At 39.6% G+C, this 21,437-nt stretch overlaps 1 protein-coding gene across 1 annotated transcript in view; it reads right to left on the reverse strand.

The window, feature by feature from the left end:
* The window catches only part of LOC137286414 (uncharacterized), a 92,704-nt gene extending 71,496 nt beyond the window's left edge, over nt 1-21,208 (reverse strand). The window contains exons 1-22 of the mRNA XM_067818267.1: nt 20,540-21,208; nt 19,453-19,604; nt 18,701-18,874; nt 17,572-17,776; nt 16,839-17,018; nt 15,787-15,989; nt 14,962-15,171; nt 12,928-13,055; nt 12,224-12,451; nt 11,587-11,720; nt 11,324-11,460; nt 10,204-10,324; nt 8,836-9,140; nt 8,339-8,598; nt 7,487-7,641; nt 6,539-6,668; nt 5,377-5,483; nt 4,188-4,302; nt 3,300-3,588; nt 2,620-2,732; nt 916-1,020; nt 367-659 (exon numbers count right to left, since the gene is read on the reverse strand). Coding sequence (XP_067674368.1) covers nt 367-659; nt 916-1,020; nt 2,620-2,732; nt 3,300-3,588; nt 4,188-4,302; nt 5,377-5,483; nt 6,539-6,668; nt 7,487-7,641; nt 8,339-8,598; nt 8,836-9,140; nt 10,204-10,324; nt 11,324-11,460; nt 11,587-11,720; nt 12,224-12,451; nt 12,928-13,055; nt 14,962-15,171; nt 15,787-15,989; nt 16,839-17,018; nt 17,572-17,776; nt 18,701-18,874; nt 19,453-19,604; nt 20,540-21,064 — 4,269 coding nt within the window. The 5' untranslated portion in view covers nt 21,065-21,208. The remainder of the gene's footprint in view (nt 1-366; nt 660-915; nt 1,021-2,619; nt 2,733-3,299; nt 3,589-4,187; nt 4,303-5,376; nt 5,484-6,538; nt 6,669-7,486; nt 7,642-8,338; nt 8,599-8,835; nt 9,141-10,203; nt 10,325-11,323; nt 11,461-11,586; nt 11,721-12,223; nt 12,452-12,927; nt 13,056-14,961; nt 15,172-15,786; nt 15,990-16,838; nt 17,019-17,571; nt 17,777-18,700; nt 18,875-19,452; nt 19,605-20,539) is intronic.
* Nucleotides 21,209-21,437: the final 229 nt, after the last annotated feature.

The following is a 21,437-nucleotide window of genomic DNA, read 5'->3' on the forward strand; positions in this document are numbered from 1 at the left end:
AATGGCATTATCAACCAAGTGCTCGTTCATTCTGTTTGATCCAACCTAAAAAACAAGTGGGCAGTATGGTAGCCTAGTGGATAAAGCATTCACTAGTCGTGCTAAGGACCTGGGTTCGATTACCTACATGGCCATATATACAATGTGTGAAGCCCATTGCTGGAATATTGCTAAAGGTGGCTTATGAACCCAACTCACTCACTCACTCACTCACTCTCACTCACTCACTCACTCACTCACTCACTCACTCACTCACTCACTCACTCACTCACTCACTCACTCACGCAAGCAAGCATTAGTGCCTAGGGATCTATGCTATCTTTTTCTGATTATGTACAGAAATTCCACATCACTGATCATGTCTACCTTGGCCTCTTCATGCAGCACAGATGCAAATTTTGTCTTCCATGCCATGGCAAAGCCATGTAAAGCATCCTTGATGGGGTCTGTATGTAGACAGATTGGCCCTATAGGCAGACAGTTGGGGATCCCGAGGACCTTCTTCTCCACATACAGGAATCTCTCCACCTCCCGCTTGATGGCCACCATGCCAGGGTCAGCCGAGATGAACTCATGGAAGTTGCCATGCATATCATCTTTCCACAAGAAGTTGTAATAGCTGAAGTGGAACAGGTGTTTGTTGATCTGGGTCTGCATCTCTGGAAGAAAGGATCACAGTATGATGAACAGTTAGAATGCAGCTTGAATACAAGTCAATCGGCCATGCTTTTGTATCTCACACTTCAAGGTTTTGTACAAGAATGTTTTGATCCTTCATGCTTTGGGAATATTTATATATGAGCACCGGCCCACTATCACCTCAGCTTTAAATCTAGATGACCGAAATCAGTTTGATTACATTCTGACCAACATTCAGCCTTATTCGGCAAATCATCAGACTAAGAAGATACCCACCCTCAATGACATTGGAGAGCTGAGCCTGCAAGTCCTGGATGTTCTCATCTCCCATCACCATGTTGAAGAAGGACTCCTCTGATGATGTACACAGCCATGCGATGTCTGCAAATACAGGGCAGCCATCATGTCCTGACTCCAAAACAGTTAATATTACCGGTGACTACTGAGGGGGAAACAACGATTGCGATAGGAATAATCTATTGTAACTTATTGCTCGCCCGCTGAAGATACTGCAGTGTAATATTTTCACTTCAATATTACACTAGTGTAATGCCGCTTGACGTGACGTCAAATGGTTCAATGTTGTGACATCACAATGCTAATGTTGATGTCGCGATTTTACTAGACCTTGCTTGACTTGAAAGCTGAGAGTCCTCACACTGTAGGCAATTTCGCTGCAGTTTCTGTCAATTTATGTTGGCGAGTAATAAACAGAATACAAAACTTGCTTCCGTGAAATACCATTTTCATTAAACTCGTTAAAGATTTAGTATCAAACTCACTTTCGCTTGTTTGATACAAAATCATCAACTCGTTTAATAAAAATGGTATTACACAGAAGGTCGTTTAGTATCCTCTATATACTATTGCAACAGGAATAGTCTATTGTAATAGTCTATTGTAACATACTATTGCAATAGGAATAGTCTATTGTAACATACTATTGCGATAGGAATAGTCTATTGTAACATGCTATCGCAATAGAAATAGTCCATTGTAACATGCTATTGCAATAGGAATAGCCTATTGTAACATGCTATTGCAATAGGAATAGTCCATTGTAAGATGCTATTGCAATAGGAATAGTCCATTGTAACATGCTATTGCAATAGGAATAGTCCATTGTAACATGCTATTGCAATAGGAATAGTCTATTGTAACATACTATTGCCTATTGTAACATGCTATTGCAATAGGAATTGTCTATTGTAACATACTATTGCGTTAGGAATAGTCCATTGTAACATACTATTGCAATAGGAATAGTCTATTGTAACATACTATTGCAATTGGAATAGTCTATTGTAACCTACTATTGCAATAATATTAGTCTGTTATGACTAACTATTGGAATAACTTTTGTCTCCTTCAAATGTCTCATTTGCAGTCAATTCCCAAATGAATGTAAAGCTTACATACAACAAATACAAGCTGAAGTTGTTTCAGTCTTTTTTAATAACTGATAGGAAACTCAAAAACTCAGATCAAGTATGTTTGTTTCACAGGTCGCAGGGGTGCATAACTCTAAATCAAAGTGAATGAATTTGGCAATTTCTGTCTTTTGCGCTGCACATTTATCAACAGAAGTCAGTTATTAAATTATTGAGTCATACATACTATCAACAGTATGTTGTATCTGCCATCAAATAATTGCTATCAGAGACTCAACAATTGCAATCCATCGATAGTTTAATGCATCATTAGAGCCCCAGTTACCATGTTACTTGACAAGACATCTGATATTGCAACAAGTGGATGATCTATTATAGGGATCCCTAATTGATCCTCATATACAGTGTTTAGAAAAACATTGCACTCAGCATCTATCTCATGGTAAAAGTGGAGGTCCCCAAGGAAACATTTAGTGATTGTCCGGAATAGAACAATCATGTACCCTTTTATGACCCAATCACACTGAGTATCTCATGCCTCTACTGGATATGGCCCCCACACTTATGAATGTTTGTACTGATCACAAACCACTGTTGGCCTCTGTGATGGCCGATGACACGTCCTGGATGGCCCTCTGCACCACATCTAGTGTGGGCTCCACAATGATGTTGGGGATGCTGAACTTGATGAGGACCTGGAACCTGTAACACATTACCATTCCAGAACTCCCTTTACTTCAACAGATTCATTAAACACATAAGAACCTGCCAGGCTATTTTTGAAACATTCGTAACCTTATGAACTTTGTAAGTCCATTCTTAAGACATTGGCTAAGATCAAAGTTACGCATTCTTAGGGCTATGAACGTTTGGAGAATAAGCGCCATGATGTAGGCAAACCACATGTAAGATACTCACTATAGATACAGAGAGGAAACCCTCCATATTTTAGTTATGACTGCGGTGATGGTCTATGTTAGAACTCATTTTTCAGCAACCCACGCTAGCTTTAAAAAGCTAGTAAACTGATCACGTGGTCAGACTTGCTCATGTCAGTCATCGAGATTATTTTCATATACATGTGGTGGAATATTGCTGAGTATGGATTAAAAAAACACGTAGAAAAAAAATGGTCAAGGTATCCCATAGATACTCTAAAAAGTATGACATTTGGTAGGGAGTATGGTACAAACGCCAATTAACAATGCTGTTTATGTTTATGCATGAAACATATATGCTAAAGCTGAACCAACACAACTGAAATCTTACTGTAGATGTGTGACATCACTTGCTGACTCTCCACTCCAGGACATGTTAGACAACATGGACATTGTGGTGATTGGACGGTCAGAGGCAGCAGACATTGCTCGGCTCCTGGGTGTCTGTGGACCACTGTGTAGCTTGGGGGAGGGGCTCCGTACCCCCTCACTGGAGTACTGGGACATGGGAGACAGAGCTCGCACTACTTCTCCTGTGCAGCCTGATGCCTCGGCCAACATGGCCAGGGATTTAGTTGTAGCAGCAAGGACAGATTTAAACACCATGTCCCTGTAGTGACCTGAAGGAGGACCACGAGAGTCAGCAAAACATAATCACCTTGAAATGATTGGTAAGTGAATATTTCAACATCAAACAGACACTATCAGCATTTTTGTATTCCTAACGTTCTCAATTTGTTTTAGCCAAAAGCATAGTTCTACACAATAATGTCTCCGATACTTGCACAACAATGATCTGAGTGAAATACTGAGTTAGAATTTTTAGTCATGTTCATAATATTTCAGCCATACTCTCACTAAAACAAGTTGTGCATTAATGACACATAAACATAAAAACCTGTGGATGAAAATAACTAGAACATCACAGAACTCATTGTAAACACAGATAAAATAAAAAATTACAGATATTACAACATAACACAGAAGCTGAAGCTTGGTAAATATACCTAGGACCATGGGGACTAACCGCATCTTTGCTTCCTGCAATGATCTCCATCACAGGGGTACATGACACACCATCAGCCAGGTTGCTAATATTGTGACCTTCAGCACTCATTTAGTCGGTTCTCATGACACATATAGACACCTGGGTCCCTATTTTGCCTCTTAATGCTGGGTAGAGACCCCTTATCTATAAGTTCTCAGATGAGCCTCCTACCTATGAGTTCTATGACTAGAGCCTCCTCCTCCAAAGCCTTCTGTTTCTCTCTCTGAATCTCGCCATCATCCACCATCAGGGTCAGTTTCCTATCCTTGACTGATTTGTGGTCCGACTGCACATACAACAGATGCATCATTCTCTGAGCTTGGTCAAGCAATGAATCCCACAGCAAGCATCTGACACTTACGTATAGGTCACAGTCTCAGAACACAATCACCATTATTATCATGCTTGTTCATAGTACACTTCACATTACAGAAAAATTAATGTTAGTTTGGCAATTTTCAATTAGTGTGAAATTGAACATGAATTTAAAAAATCTCTCGCATGAATTATCAAATATTTGTGTTTACTGTTAATCATTATTTGTCAGAAAATACATCAAACATTTAATTCCAGTCTTTCCTATTTTTTCAACATATATTACATATGTAAAGCTGATTAAATACAGAAATGAAAGTTGAAGTAACAGCTGTTCACACCACTTGTTTGTTAATTACTCAACAAAACAGTTTGGAAATAATTACAGGTTAATAATACAAAACAAAATATTAATTATGGACACATTAAAGACACATTGCTGGCAATGCAAATGACAGTTTTCATCACCATCACAACCAACAAGAGAAGAAGACATACTGACACAAAATGTCATGGAACGATGAGAGACATGATAATCTGAAGGTAGGACTTTGCAAACATTTAATATGAGTACAAAATTTTAAATTAAGTTGTAGCCATAAGATAGTAATGTTTCTTTCTCCTTTCTTTTCGACTTCTGCTGATGCAGATATAAATAGGAATGTCAGATTCAATGTACTGAAAAAGAATTTTTTGCATATTTTTGTCAGGTTTTTAAACAGAAGACACAAACAGAAACACTTACTTAGATGAGATTTCAATTTTTTCTAAAAGTGCGTTTCTTTTGCTGTTCAGTATATGTGAGCCTGGTGACTGTATCTGTCACCTGAGAAATCTCTGCTGCAAAGTATTTTCAGTATCTTCAGCTTCAAATAAATTCAATTTTAGTCCAAAATAGTTGCAGACAAAAATATGATTCCTGAGAATCTGTGGACTTTGCTGCCTTTTTGACAGATAATATCATCATGTCTCTCGAACTGAACAGGAACATCTCACAAAAAACCTTGTTTGTTAGTAAAACAGTGAAAACACAAATGTTGCCTACAGTCTTATGTAAGTTCTTGTCGACTGTCTTAGGTTTCACTGCCCGAAGCTTAGACTGGATGGCCGCCTTGGCCAGGGCAATAGTTTTCATATTAAAACTATATTCCTGAAACAATAAATACTCTTGGTTCTAAAGGCTGTTTCACAAGATTTCATATTGTTATCATAATATTTGGCATTTTGAAGTATTCTGAAGATCAAAGGTTTTTTTCCTTTAATCTTAAATCATCACAATGCACAAAGTGGTAGTGTGTGGTCCTGTGCATTGAGTATAGATCACAATTCAGGTGAAGTGAAGCTGAATGTACTTCAACAGGGGATCACGTTTTGCAGCTTGACACCTGAGACTTTCTAGGATTTCAGGTCTGCCCAACGATGTAACACATGTGATATATGTGGTCTCATCTTAGGGAAGTGAATTTGTTAAAAAATTGTCTCTGTTCACAAGAAGAAAATGGGTACCTGGTGGGATAAGTCATGTGACTGTAAACATTCTAGCACCTCACATGAAGCTTGGCTTATCTATGGTAATAATCTGCTGTGCTATGATAATTAGCACTATGAGCTTTCACATAGTGAATGGAGTATAGCATACTGTAAATGCATTAATTATTAATACCTTATCAATTAATGATACAATACACATTATCCGATTGAATGATACTAATTTAATGTACCTCCATACAACAATACAATATATTCACAGCCTGAAAAAGGTCTCCTATTCCAAATGTGTGTACCCACAAGCTGGAGATCAAGCAGCTTTTTCAAAATACCTTTATAGGTTAGAATTTACTCTCAAGCTTTTTGTGAGTAATATCCTTAACTACAAAAGTAAGGGAACACGAATATTTGGGGCATATCCTCTTGTAATATTCATTATTCCCATGACATAAAAAATTGTTCTTTGCATCCAAAGCCAGCATGACATGCTCATTGAGTTCTCCATCCACTCATACAGTCACTATGTCTGTCTTCCAAGCTAACTACTCTCAAGTATTACAAAATTGTTAAAAAAGCATATTCACCACATCTTGAATGATAAAAGAATGTGATGATAAATTAGTTATGAACTGAAAACGAACCTCTATCAAATATAATGCAATGACCTTTGACCCCCAAATTAACATATGATGTCCATCACCAAATCACAAAGTTGGTTATTACCTTGCGCGTTGTGAGAAGGTTGGCTACATTCTGTAGGCCCTCCAATACAGTGGACACATAACTCTGAAGTTGCTGGGATCGCTCCTCAATACTGTCCAGCATGGCACTGCGAAACTCTTCTGGTGGCTGGAACATCCAGAACATGAAAAGAGCTGAACATACAGAATATGTATAGGGCTAAGACATAAAGAACAAATTTAGGGCTGAAAGATACAGAATATACACACAGCTGAAACATATATATATGGCTGATACACACATAACAAGTGCTTGACACCAATGTGGCAATGTCCCAAACCACTAAAGAAGAATGAAATATTTATGACATATTTCCTAATTTGTTTTGTTTGGTCACATACAAGATGCCTGAAATGATGAGTGTCAACATAATCACCAAATGTAGGCTGTCAACATCACTGATGGTGCAACATTTTATGAGATAACACATCTGAAAAGTGGTCAAGGTGTCCTGGTGATCTTCAAGATAAGGTGAAGGTCACTGAAAATCCACTGGTATCTATATAATCCCCCAGTGTAGGCTGTCACCAAATTTGAAGACATTGGGTACATGAGTTCATGTGAAATCACATTAACAAAAGTTTGTCAAGTGTTCAAAGTGTCGTAGTGACCTTGAAGATAAGGTCAAGGTGACCCTAATCAACATGAGTCAGTGTATCCTCCAATGTAGGCTGTCACCAAAGTTTAGGGCAGTGGGTACAACAGTTCATGAGATACTGCATTTACAAGAACTGGGATGTATCTACGAACAAACGAACAGACAGATGCTGCTAAATACATAGTCCCCCATTCTCGTTGCAGCAGGGGACAACATATTGATCTTACCAAACTAATAGCTACACCTCCTCTATCCAATCAGCTCATGTCTTCAGCAAAACAACTAAAATTTCTGCTAGAATTCTTTGAAAGTAGAAAAGTGAACTGACCCATGTCCTTGAGAAGGCCATGTCCACATCAAACAGGTAGAAGTCATTGATGGTGCTGATGATGCCAGTAACCTTTGTGTCCATCAGCTCATTGACCTTCTCACCCAAGGTCTTCAGTTTCAAGGTGGCTGCATGGATCTGGTGCAGGAATGCATCTGGAACAGATCAGTGAATGTTTGAAAGACTGCTGCAAAACTGAATCATGGACGTCAGAGTCTTCAAAGTGTCACTGATCTGCACTGTCAATATTTCCACAACCAGTAGGTTAAACACATCATTCAACAGTTAGCACTTGTAGGGATTTCCAAAACGGGTATGTTTATTTACATTAACATAATTGCTCAAAGGACAGTCCACAAGAACATAAAAATTGTTGCATAAGCTTTGTTATGTCAAAATACTTCAATCATGAAACTCTAATGAACAGCAAAAGAAAAGCAACTCTGGGTTTTTGTGAAGTTTTTAAGAAGACATAAACATGAACTATTACTTAGATGAGATTTCAATTTTTTCTAAAATTGCATTTCTTTTGCTGTTCAGTATATATGAGCCTGGTGACTGTATCTGTCACCTGAGAAAACTCTGTTGCAAAGTATTTTCAGTATCTTCAGCTTCTAATAAATTCAATTTTAGTCCAAAAATTGTTGCAGACAAAAATATGATTTCATATTTTCGAAACTTGGATTTCCTTTGCTCTTCAGTATAGCATAACACTACTGAAATCAGTTATCCTGGGCCATGTCCGCAAAGTTATCCTGATGCTACAACTATCTTAACTCACATACACCAACAAAACGTAATCCTAAGACCTAGGTCTGAACCTATATGAACTCTCAATCATAGTCTCCTCACCTATGTTCATGCTGTTCCAGGCTAGAGTGCTGAGTCCAGGCTGCAGCTGCTGCTTCACGTGCTCCATGTGGGGCACAAACAGCTGGCGTAGGGAGTCCGGGATGGAGCTGCACACAGCTCGGTAGTCAGCCAGCACCAACTCCAGGTGACTCTTGTAGCTCTTGAACCTGCCCTCCTGCTGCATGATGTTGCTGGCAGACTCTGGTATCTGGACGCCTAGCCGAGTCAGCCACTTGGCCTCATGGATCAGTTCCAAAACTCTGCAGCATGCAGAATTGTACTAACATTAGCTGCTTGTCCAAAGCCCATGTGTAGTAAAATGCTGTTCAGTCTTTGAAACTCATCTAACCATAGTTCATGTAAAAGTTTCACGGCTAATGATACATAGTCATATTTGAGCATTTGGCAAAGAGAGCTTCAGGAACCATTGTACATGAATGTACATCAACCATCTGAATGCTGGTTTCTCAAGAAGACATTTACAAAATATTACTCACTTTTCATCTGCATTGACAACAACTTCTCCACTAGTTGGATGATGTACAAACAGAGTTGCTCGTAGACCTGCCCGGGCCTGGTCAATCTGGTTCTTCCATTGGGTGAACCACAAACTCTCAAATGTAACCAGGGCTGTGGCCAGTCGGTTGTAGATCCTAACGATGCGTCCGAAGTCTGACAGCTGAGACACAGACTTGTTGTCCCGGAATACCTTCATGGGGTCTTCTATCCTCTTCAGCAGCTGCCGTGACCAGTAGATGGCGCCAGCAGACGGTGGAGCATTGCGGACAGTCTGGGGATGGTTCTGATCAAGGAGACACATTTACAGACTTATCAAATGAATTGTCTTTTCAACACAAAGAAGGGTCTTTTTTGTGAAAGATCTGACCACTTGAAGATGTGAATCAGTCACTGAACATTGAATGACAAAGCAATATTCCAGACACATCTTGGTAGGGTAATGGTCAACCACTGTTAATAACATCTGCAGTGATAATTGATCTACGGCATCTGAATAAAATGACACAACCATCCAGATAAAAATACTCAATTAAGTAAACTCTACCAAAAAGTGGGGTACTTGGCACCTATTTTGCTCCGTGACCAGTTGGGTAGGTTAAAGTGATTGCTCCTCATGTCTAAGACCCAGTGTAATAAGCATAACGTTCTCCCTGGCCAAACCTTCCCTGGGAAAACTTTGGCCTAGAACAAACTTTGCCCTCAAGGCTCAATCTTCCTCAGAGAAGTTTATGCCAAAGTTTCCCCATCCTTGAATCATCATCATCATCATCATCATCATCATCATCATCATCATCATCATGAGCGATGGGGTAGCCTACTGGTTAAAGCGTCTGCTCAAGATGCCAAATACCTGGGTTCAATTCCCCACATCTGTTCAATGTCAAGTCCATTTCTGATGTCCATCATCATGATACTGATACTTGCTAAAAGTGGCATAAAACCAGACTCGTTCACTATTTTTTTCCAGAATGAACAGGGTAGGGTCACTATGAAAAGCATTCAGTCAAAGTTATTCAATAATGGAGGAGATTCTAATGAGCGATAAATGTTTTCCATTATGTAAAACACCGGCCATGTATTGTGCTGACAGACCAAGGACCATATTCGATGCTGCTTCAAATGACCCATGGATTCTGAGATGGTTGTGAACAAAACGTATCGAAACAAGTTCCATCTGAGATCACAGGTTAACAACTGCTGTACAAAATCTGATAAGTATTGCTCATCAGAAGAAGTACAAAATGAGAGGAAATATGCAAAATTCAGGTTTCTGTTGCTAACCATGAGTATACTTCAACATGTTTAAAGCAGAAATATGAAGAAAACACAAATGTTCTAAAACTTACCTTGTTGTTTTCGTATATCTTGTGCACTTCCTCTAAATCATTCTCATACCAGTTGAAAATCTCCACAAACTTCTCTGCAATCACACCTCGTACTCCAGGTCGACTCTGAACTGGCCAGAATCTGAGGCAGATTAACAGTTCATTGTCGAGTACCTCCTTAGTGGGTCACAATTTACAGGCTTACATATTTTCCCTTTATGACCTCAACAAAAACAAACTTGTTGTCCGGTAAGTTCAGAGGATGCATCAAGTGAATTGGTGAGACAATGCAAGAGATAAAGACATGTCTACAAGGTAAATCTGAAAGTAACTGTAAACAAGTTTACAACTGCTTGAAACAATTCTTCAGACACATTACAGTGGATCTGCTAATGATGACTCAAAGTTTAGTGAAATTTGGTTTGGTTGTTTTTCAACACTGCACTCATCTATACTGGTAGCGGTCTGTAAAAAAATCAAGTTTGGACCACACAATCCAGTGAACAACAGCATGAGCATTGGTCTAATCAATTACGATAAGATGTCATCTGCCAACCATGTCAACGACAATGACCACCTGATCGTACTGCATCAAATGCAAATAAAAAGTATGGAAGTCATGCGAACTGACCATGAGAGTTAATCTGAGAGTCAAACTCTCCATGACTCCATGAGTCTCCATCAAAGGATATTGTTTCTCATTGTTTGATGTCACAGTCTGTCTGTAATATCCCAGGAACATGACGATAGTTTAGAAATAACTGTGCCAACACCAGACAAATGGGACTGGACAGTGATTGATGACGTAATGACCAACAAGTACTTAGGTACTACAACATCCAAACAACATGATCACCACGCATGACCTCCCAATTCAATCCACTTGCCTTGTTTAGAAAAGCATACATTACTAGGAACTAACTCCAAGCTAGAACCCTCTGAGCCACTGCTAGAGAATAAATACTTGTACATACACTGAGAGAAACAAATAAAGGAACACAGGGAAATTCAAGTGATGTTTTAACATTTTCCTCTTTTCATCACCAATTTTGAATAGCTCTGTGGGAGAAAATCTAAGGAACGTTGCCACGAAGTGGTGTTCCCTTATTTGTTTCCCTCAGTATATATTGTGCAGGCCCACCTTGTGATAACATCCAGCCCCTGTTGTGTCTTCATCTTCCTGAGGAACACAGCATGAAGGTAAGCAGCCAAAAAACTCTCCAGATCCTTCACAATGTCTTGGAACTTGGAGTAGTGGTCCTCAAACTTGTCCTTGTCCTGTGGAAACAAAATCCAATCAGCTAATGCAAAACAATGGGTATCAGGTCTACACATTTTTTAGTCTGATAAGGTATGTTTGGCAGCACAAGGACAGATGAAAGTGCAGAAGTTGTTCAAACCCACCTTGGACTCAACATCTAGCATTGTCTTTGTGGTGACATTTTCACTCATGGCTGTCCTCATCTTCTCCAGGTTCTCCTCTACAATGCTAGCTATGCTTGGTCCCTCATCCTCCTCGTCTTCAGGGTAGTACTGTCCTGAAACACAAGACAAGAACTTACTGAACAACACTGGGTAAATCCTGTACTCTCATGAACTAACATCAAGTCGCAGAACCATACCTCTTAATCACGGAACAACATCACTGCTCCATTGTATTAAAGGTCAAAGCATTCGCTCACCACACTGTCAATTTCCCATATAGGCATAATGTGTGAAGCCCATTTCTGGTTCCCCTGCTGAGATATTGCGGGATGATTGCTTAAAGCATGGTAAAACCATACTCAGTCACCCAATGCACAAATGCTGATTTCTTTGTTTTATAACACTACACAATCAGAACTACTCAAGTTTCTGACCATGGGATATAATATTCAAGTTGGAACCAGACAATTCAGAATGATATTGTGAGCACAGATCCACTCTGTGAGGTCCATATGGCTGCCTCACAGGATTTGGTTGCTTGGACCAATTGCCCAACCAAGTATCCATACAGGGTAAACCTGGTATCAGAAACTACAGTATACATAGAGCAACTTACTGAGCACAGTAAGCTCATCTCCTGAAAGCCCCAGTCTGGTATTGACCACATCAAAAATCTCATCTGCCACATGTCCTGGAGTAGCCTTCTTCTCCTCCTCCTTCTCCTTCACATCCAACTCCATCTCCTCATCATCTTCCTCATCCTCTGCAATGATGGTCAGATGACCACGGTCGGGTGATGGGACTTGAATGGTCAGTTTGGCAGCTGCATCATCAGGATCAACCGCTGCATATTGGAGAAAATAAATATTAATCATCAGAAGAAACTCACATGAGGCTCTGTTGCTCATCTGAAAAGTTAATACTTTTTTTGCCACTTGAACGTCTATTATATATACCGCATACTTAATAAAGACAAACATTGGTTAAAACAAGCCACATTCCTCATTATAGTGTGAATAATCACCATTACAGAATTTGAAAAACATAGCATGTCCAAAAACATATGAACCAATGATAGTGAAAAATATTTATTAATGAATAACTCAAAAAGCATATGTGCTGGACAAATGTTTGCCTGCATTAATCATTAAGCCACCAATACATACAATGCTTAAATTACCAGGCATTTCTAAAGAATCATTGTTTCTCTTCTTCATCTGAGGAACTAGCACTGCAATATGAAAAGGTTAACAAATATGTTGCTACCCACAGCTAAAGGGGAATGTGTCATTTGTCCTTAACATATTACTAAAAACTGACTTTGAAGTGTGCTGAGGGCCAGTTCTTGTCGAACTTTCTTGTACTTGAATCTCTCATCTTCCACCTCCTCCTCCATCACCAGGTCCTCCTTCCTTGGACGGGGCACACCAGACACAGTCTTCATCATCCTGAACCAATACGGTAAGAAGTGACTATTTGACAAGTGAAAATCTTGAAAAACTTGAAAAGCAAACGGGTTCAGGAGAACCTATAACAAGCATAGGTGCTAAGCTATTTGGATCTGGCCTCCCTTGTTCATTGCTATCTACAGTTGTCATTATCCCATACAGTGTATACTGTCAGTGCTCTTCAACATGGGGTAATCTGTGACCCGCCATCCAAACATAGGATAAGTGCACATTGTGAGATTGGATAAGTTTAAAAATTTGGAAATTTCAACTATAAATTGTATACCATGGAATCTGTCAAATTCGGACCTTGGGTAAATCGGTTTTCTTTACAATTCGGACCTTAGTGGTGGTCCCGGCAAAACTTAGTTAAGTTACAATTACACAAACGCTGAATAAATCGGACTCTATATAATCCGGAATTCGGACTAAAATCTCGGCCTGACAAGGCAAATGACTATGAAAACACACTGATTACGTCGGACTTCCAGCCGGAGGCGAAGTGATTGGCCTAATTAGCGGTCCCTGACTTCAAGCGGATTATCAGGTTCATCAGTAAACAAACAACTCAACTAAGAGGCCTCGGCTCAGTGTCACTCAGTGTCACTATAATTTTATTATAAATAGAAAACAGTCTCAATTATTTTTCATCAGTAGCAAAATGGCTGAACCACCTCCAAAGCGAAGACGTGCATATGCAACATTAAGCTTGGCTTCTAAGATCAAGTTAATAGAAGACGCCGAATTGACACCTCCCATTAAACAGAAAGACCTTGCCGAAAAGTACAAAATCAGCAACAAACAGAGTCGGACAAGTGTCAAGACCATGTCATCGCTAAATCCGGCAGAAGAGTACATTTCTTTTGACAGTAAAAACCCCAGAGAAAGCATGTGTGATAATGATTGGGAGCATGACATGGTGGAGTCACATCGTGGAAGTGCAAGCAAGTGTGTGTCAGATGACAATGACGATGAACCGGATGGTGATGATGAAACGATGTCAGATGTGTCTCTTGTTGAAATGATGAACATTTTACAAAGAATGAGACAATTTGCATACCGTAACAATGAGAAAATGTTACAGCCTCTTTTGAGCTTAGAGGCAATGACACAGGATGTTGCGCTACGTCTGCGATTTTCCGAGCACAAACAGGCCGACTTGAGGCAGTATTTCCGTAAGTGAAAGTAAAATTGACCATGAATCACAACATGATGATCAAGTTTAAGTGAAATTAATAAATTAATAATAAATTAATAAATAATTATTCATTTTACACTAGTGTTTTGTTGTTTATTATGTGTTTTCACTGTTGTGTCTGAAAGTCCAACTGCGTCATCAGGGGAGCTAACTCCTGTCAAATTGGACAATTCGGACTCTATGTAATTTGGACAAGTAAGTCGGTCCCAGTCGAGTCCGAATTTGACAGATTCCACTGTAATTGTTTACTTATCCTATCTCACGCAATGTATGCCCACCCAGCCTCCCTGCTATTCAGATTACAGCGGGGCTCCAAGAAGAGAATGATCACTCAGTGGTAGTCACGTGGGAAGATACGGAATCATGCTGCATGCTAAGCATGGGAGTACGGACCTGTCTTGTAAGGAGAACAGCCTTGGGAACACGAACGTATGGACAAAAGAGGCCTACAGGGAAAGTCATTTTCAAACAGGGTTTCAAATCCACCGAACCACCCTAAGCCACTGACCCACAAAAGACAAGATGCTATCATTACAAAATGCAAGAAGGACTGTCATACTGCTCAAAACAAGCTACATAACACCCACAATTGGATCAGTGTATGTCGCAATACCTATAGAATAACTATTGTTATTTGAAAAAAATCATGTGATCTTTTACCCATTTTTCACATAAAATCAGAAATTCTGCAAAAAGAACTGTCCTTACTTTGTGAACTGTGACATGGTGTTGACGACATCCACGAACTGCCTGATCCTGCTGCAGAAGTTATCCATGTGACACATGATAGCATCCTCATCAGCAAGCGGCACACCATGACTGAGGTGGTCACTCAGCAGAGAGACAGTTCTCTTGGACGGGGAGTAGCTCGGACCACCACCCAGCCGAGACAGACCACTTGTGGCAGATGGTTTGGTTCTGTGTACAGAAGTCAAAGGATCCAGTTACAGCTGCCATAGTTGTACAGTTAACAGAAACTGATATAATGATTGGATTTATAGTTAAATTCACTGAAACACTCACAGGATTTGCACTGGTGGGATTAACACAGGTATTTTGACAAATAATCAGCTGTCAGAACAGTCCCTGTCTTGAAAAACTTAAATGAAGAATACAGTTTTGTCCAATAATTACCATTTCTGGTGTTCTTTGCCATGATAATGCTGCAATATTGCTTAAAGTGGTGTAAAACCAAAACTCAGTTGGTCAGTCCAATTATTACACTATCCACAGCGCTAAACTGGAAAGGTGCCGTGAAATCTGTATGCAACCTTGAATATCCGAAACTACGAGATTTATAGTAGCATAGCAATGTGCCTTTCAACTGAGCCACTATATTATCAAAGTTACGCCTAAACAAGATGACAACACCATTGCCAAACACAGGCATTATCCCTCAATAATGATCTCGGCAATCTTCTCCAAAATCACTAACCACAGCAGACCAAATGGCTGGTTCAAATTCCAGATTCGCCCACACTTTAATCTATTTTATCACACTCTAGAAAAGACAATGAGGATTGTCAAGCGTACCTGGCTACAAGACTTGTGACTTGAGCAAAACTACTGACAGATGAGAAGTGAGACAGGTTGTTGGTAGTTCCAAGTGAGTCCCGCAGAGAGCGAAAAGCCTCTCTATAGAAGCTCTGCAGCATCAAACATGCACGAAGACGTCCAAACAAGGTACTGTCCTGCACACCAATGTCCTTCAGCTCTTTGTTCTTCCCACGGGGAGCCTTCAGAACAAGAAGTTTCAGACATTATTTTGGCTGAGGGAATATCGTTTAAAACCGACTTTGAAATGTACTGAATGGCATTTCTTGTCAAAGTTTCTTGTACATATAATCTCACAGGGACTTCAGCATGACAGGCGAAAGCTTTAACCACTAACGTACCCCACTATCCCTGGCTTCCATGTACGGACAGTCTAAGTAAACTTTGTCTCAGTGTATTTCGTTACACTCCACCACTGAGTCTAACTAAACCTAGTAGAAGGTCGCGTCAGGTAACCTTTGAGCAACCAATCAAAGTCCAATCAAATGTGAGACCGTTAAATAGATTAAATATCAGACAACGGCTACTATTTAGGGATCGGAGGGACTTTCAAAATATTCAGGTCACCAACACAGACCTCTCCACAAACAAAAATCAGCATATAACACAGTTATTTGACCTGCAGTATATACGCTTTGGGGGTTCTGTTGACATGGATACCATTAGCTAATATTTCCGCCAGATAACATCCTTGAATATTCTCAAAAACACTATTTTCAGCGACTATTTACTCACCGTTGTCATGGCTGTTCGTACGCTGTGTGCATCATCCAGAAGCGATCGTACACTAAATAGCATTTGGAATCATTTGGGTACAAACCTTTTCGAGATAAAAAGTTCATAAGGGATGTGCGAATGTGCACTTTCGCGATTTGGTAAGCTGTGTTCTGATTGGTCAATGTTAAAGGTTACCTGACGCAACCTCACATAAGGTTTTGTTAGACTCAGTGGTGGAGTGAAGCGAAAAGTACTGAGGATAAGTTTAGTTAGACTGATGTACGAATCAACCCCAGTCTGCAGCTTGAACTCACCCTCAGTTTGGACTCAATCTGACTACGGAGAAGTCGCTGCTGGGGGTCTGTAGTGGGGAGCGTGTCTCTCTGCTGGACCTCATCGGTCACTCGACGCCACAGATCATCAGTATCATCCAGCATGTTGATGGTGCAACCCTTGATGTGCTCCTTACAGGCCAGGACTAACTGGTTTGTCACCTGATGAATAACACAATACAATACTTTGATACATTACAATATGGAAAACAGAAGACATTGCAATGAAGTTTGTTCTTTAATTCTGCTTCAGACCTACTAATATTTCTTTGAGACTAAACAAACTTAATTACTTATTTACACCCTTTCCAAACTTATCTGTTTCATTACAATTTCTGAACAAAAAAGCTCATCAACTTCAACATTTTTGAGGGACTAGACACTTATTATGCTTTGCTTAGGTTTTTTGTTTTGTTACTTAACACCATGCTCAACAATATTCCAGCTATATGGAAGCAGCCTGTAAATAATCAAGTCAGGACCAGACAATCCAGTGATCAACAGCATGAGTATCAATCTGTGCAATTGGGATACGATGACGTGTCCACCAAGTAAGCAAGCCTGACAACCCAATCCCATTACTCACCTCTTTCACACTTATTATGAAAAGGGATGGGATGAAAAAATGCAACAAAAACCTTAAGCCCCAAATCCCCAACCCTATCCACACACCTCATAATAAATGATGTGTACCTAAACATCAGGCAAAAATTACCTTTGTGAGAATGACACCAAGAAAGCCTGTTCTCCCATAATATCTGGAGATCGAGTCCATCTGTTTGATGCCATTGGTAAGCCCTGGTATGGCAGAGTTCATTATAGAATGGGGGGTGGCTTCAGTGTAGAGCTGATCAAAGTATCGGCGCAGGGAGTCGAGGTATTTCACTTTGTCTTTGGTGTCATTCATTGCATCTGTGATACTGCAAGGGATACGTTCATGAGTAACATTAACATGAAGAAGGAACAGCTGAATGTATAAACACGACGTAAGTGAGCTGGTTTTAAAATTAGCATACCACAGTTATAATGGCGAGTCGTGACAATGTAATGATTCCAGGGGTACAATAAGTGAGTTTCAAAACTGGCAGTGTTCCTGGAATCAAGTGATTCCTCCCATTTAATCCATGGCTATATAATAACTCTATCTGTATGGTAAACTATACTTGTCTTAGTTTTAATAGTACAATTGCATTTTCAGCTTGAACGCCTGGCTCAGAATCAAATGCAACAACAATAGAGACACCTCATTCCAATTATTTCATATGTGTATCATAACAATTGTCAGAGTAATGTAAGAGGAAACATTACTGACTGAGCCGCACTCAGCAATATTCCAGCTATATGGCGGCGGTCTGTAAATAATCGAGTCTGAACCAGACAATCCAGCAATCAACAGCATGAGCATCGATCTGTGCAGTTGGGAACCAACGACATGCGTCAACCAAGTCAGCGAGCCTGAACACCCGATCCTGTTAGGCGCTCCTTACAACAAGCATAGTGGCCTTTTAATGGTAAGCAAGCGTTGCTGGAGGTCTATCCTACCCTGGATATTCACAGGTAAGTAGGAGAAAATACATATACTTCAAGCATCAACTGCCAACATAAAGACTAAACATTGTTAGAAACTTAGGAACACTGCCACGGTACTGCAGATCAGCTGCATGTGTTGCTGAAACAATCAGCCTCTTAACACTGATGCAGTCAGCAAATTTACTGCATAAAATACAGGGGATTGACTACTCCCACTAAGCCACTTATGACATCATAAGAGGAAAGAGGCAATGTTTCACCTGTAGTTCATCTTGAAATGGTTCTCTGGAAATCCTAATGAAAAACCGTCTCACCTTGCATCAACTGTTTTCCATTTTTTGAGCAGCCTTGACTTGGCGGTGATGAGGACCCCAATAACAGCCTTACATTCCTTGCTCTTGAGCTGTTCAGTCACACTTGTCAACAGTCGTTGTCGTCGCTTCCAGCGCTCGAGCTCGGACATAGGGCCAGCATTGGGGTCCAAGAACCTGAGGAGTGAGATGGAACAACTGGATTTATTCCGACCATTCAAAAACTCAGATAGATCAGTGATGAAAATCTCTTAATAACATGTGTAACTCATAACTGGAAGAAAAGATGTGCATTCTATTTATTTTCATCTTGCATAACATAACATATACCGACAGTGAAATCTACAAATCAATGAATTTACATGTAGTCTTTGAAAATTTACCATGAAGGTCAGGGATCTTTGTTCTAAGGTCAAAAGGAATACATCTGAAAATAGACCTATAGATGTTCCCACCAACACATAAGAGCACTAAATATGTAAACATGGTAGTAAGTGATAAAATACTACATCATTGTCACTTCTAAGTAAAACATATATGTACGTAAAGGTTACTAAAACAACTGGAACATGTATTCTAAGTGGGTCGTTGGGTATACTTTTTTTAAAAAGTATTCCAAAATTTCCTAAATATTTATTGGTAAAGTCTCACTGAATACCTAACAGTATAAACCACATATCTTTGTCCAGCTTAGGTACATGATGAAGTGATAATGTTTATATAAATATACACTAAATGCAGTTATCAGCACAAACCTTTCATCAGATGTGTCAGTGAGTATTGCCTCGATGGTGGTCATCCATTCATTGACCAGTTCCTCATACTGACCAATTATGATGGGGTCTAGTGCAGCTGCTCTCTGTTGTTTGAAGTCATTGAGAACAACATTTTCTGGCTGTTTCAACATCTGAAAGAGGAAAAATGATCATGAAATGAAACAATGAGTGAGTGGGGAATTTGGGTTTCATGATGCTTTGAATATCATTTAGTTAAACTTACGCTGTCGCTTTAAAGTCACATGACTGTTCACATGATCACACACATTCCAGTTTTATCACTCCACATCAACTTAAAGTAGGAAAAAGTCCAAATGATGCATGTTTCACACATTTACTGTCATAGTGAAACTCACAAGCTAAGCTAAGACACAGGGTTCTGGTGTGTTCAAGGGGACACAACTCCGCACAGTGAATTGTGGCACCTCAGATGACTTGGACACCAGTCCGTTTATGATGTTTACACCACAAAAACATGTTTTTAGTTTCAGTACTTCTGTCACTGATACTAGATTTGAAAGTAAACTAACATACAAATACAGTTTCAAAGTTCCATAAAACTTCAAATACAATCATTGCATTAAAAAATATGATTTTAGTGTCTAAATTGTGTACATTCATGAATACAAATAATGTATGTACAACATATACTGATATTTTTACCATACCTTGTTTAATTGTTATGCCATATGCAAGAAATACAAAATGTAATGATAAGTTAATCATTCAACCATACCAGTTAGCATCATCCTGTGAGATGTAGTAACAGATCAGTTGTAATTAAATATAGAGATTATTTACTCTCCTTTTAGTGAACAGTAACTAAAGGCATGTCAGGAATTATGACTTGTAGTCAGACGCAAGAAAATTGTTGGGGAGTAATTTGCACTTACATATTTCAATAATAAAATGTTTAAATTCCCGTACACATGACAGGACAGACTGACTTCTGTACTCATACTTTCAGAGTCATTTTTATATGACATCACCAACATCACAAAATCGGTGGACATATTTTCTTGAACAGAGTGCCATGAAATTATAAACTAACTTAAATATTTCATACCCATTGTTTTGATGTGTGCATTGATGCTGCCGTCTCATTTAAGGCTGTCACAAATTTGTCCATACTGTGAACAAGTCCTGATTGACTGTCCTCTGTAGTTTGGCCCCAGTCCTTTTGTGCTTTGACCAATGGAATGTATATATCTGACAGGAGAGAGCCAAGAGTTTCGATGGCATTGTGTTTGAGCTCTCCACAAAAAATGTCTCTCTCCATGTGTGTCGCATCGACATCTTTGTCGGTGCTATTTCGTAAGAAATACAGAATAGTGACACCGTCGAGATCAACATCTTTCAAAGAAGCAAGATTTCCCGTCACATGTAATTCTCTTGTTGACAACACGCCGGATTCTGGTCTTTCGCAAAATAGAAACAGTCTACATGGTCCACCAGCTCTCAGAAACTTATTTATTTTGTTGAGCGTTGATTCTTCACACATAAAATCCTCCAACAGCGTCGGGTTGTCATAGCCGCCGATTTTAAAACTTTCTTGGATTTTCCCAGCGATCCACCAGTGTCTTTCATCCATAGTGCAGGCTGTCACTCTTCAAGCATAACAAAAGTATTTTCTTTGAAGTTTTTGCAAAGTTCTCAAAGTTGTGTGTGAGTTTCCACAGTTTTGCAGAACGCTCAGTCGAGATTTTCCACGCAGGCGGCCATATTGATTGTTGTTGGTTACCAAGTACCCGGATGAACGCACCTTGCGGCCGGCCGAGTTTGGGCTTGTTGCCAGGGTCTTAATCGTTTTTTCTCATAATCAGCTGATAATGACTCCACTGTTCGTATGGATTTATTTCGGTAGTATGAAACATTATGCTGATCAATATGCCTATATATAACGTTTGATATCCCCTTGTCGTTTTATCTAATCTATTAGTTTTGCACATATCAAATATAAAAAT

This window comes from Haliotis asinina, chromosome 6 (assembly GCF_037392515.1).
Source record: "Haliotis asinina isolate JCU_RB_2024 chromosome 6, JCU_Hal_asi_v2, whole genome shotgun sequence".
Lineage (NCBI taxonomy): Eukaryota > Metazoa > Mollusca > Gastropoda > Lepetellida > Haliotidae > Haliotis > Haliotis asinina.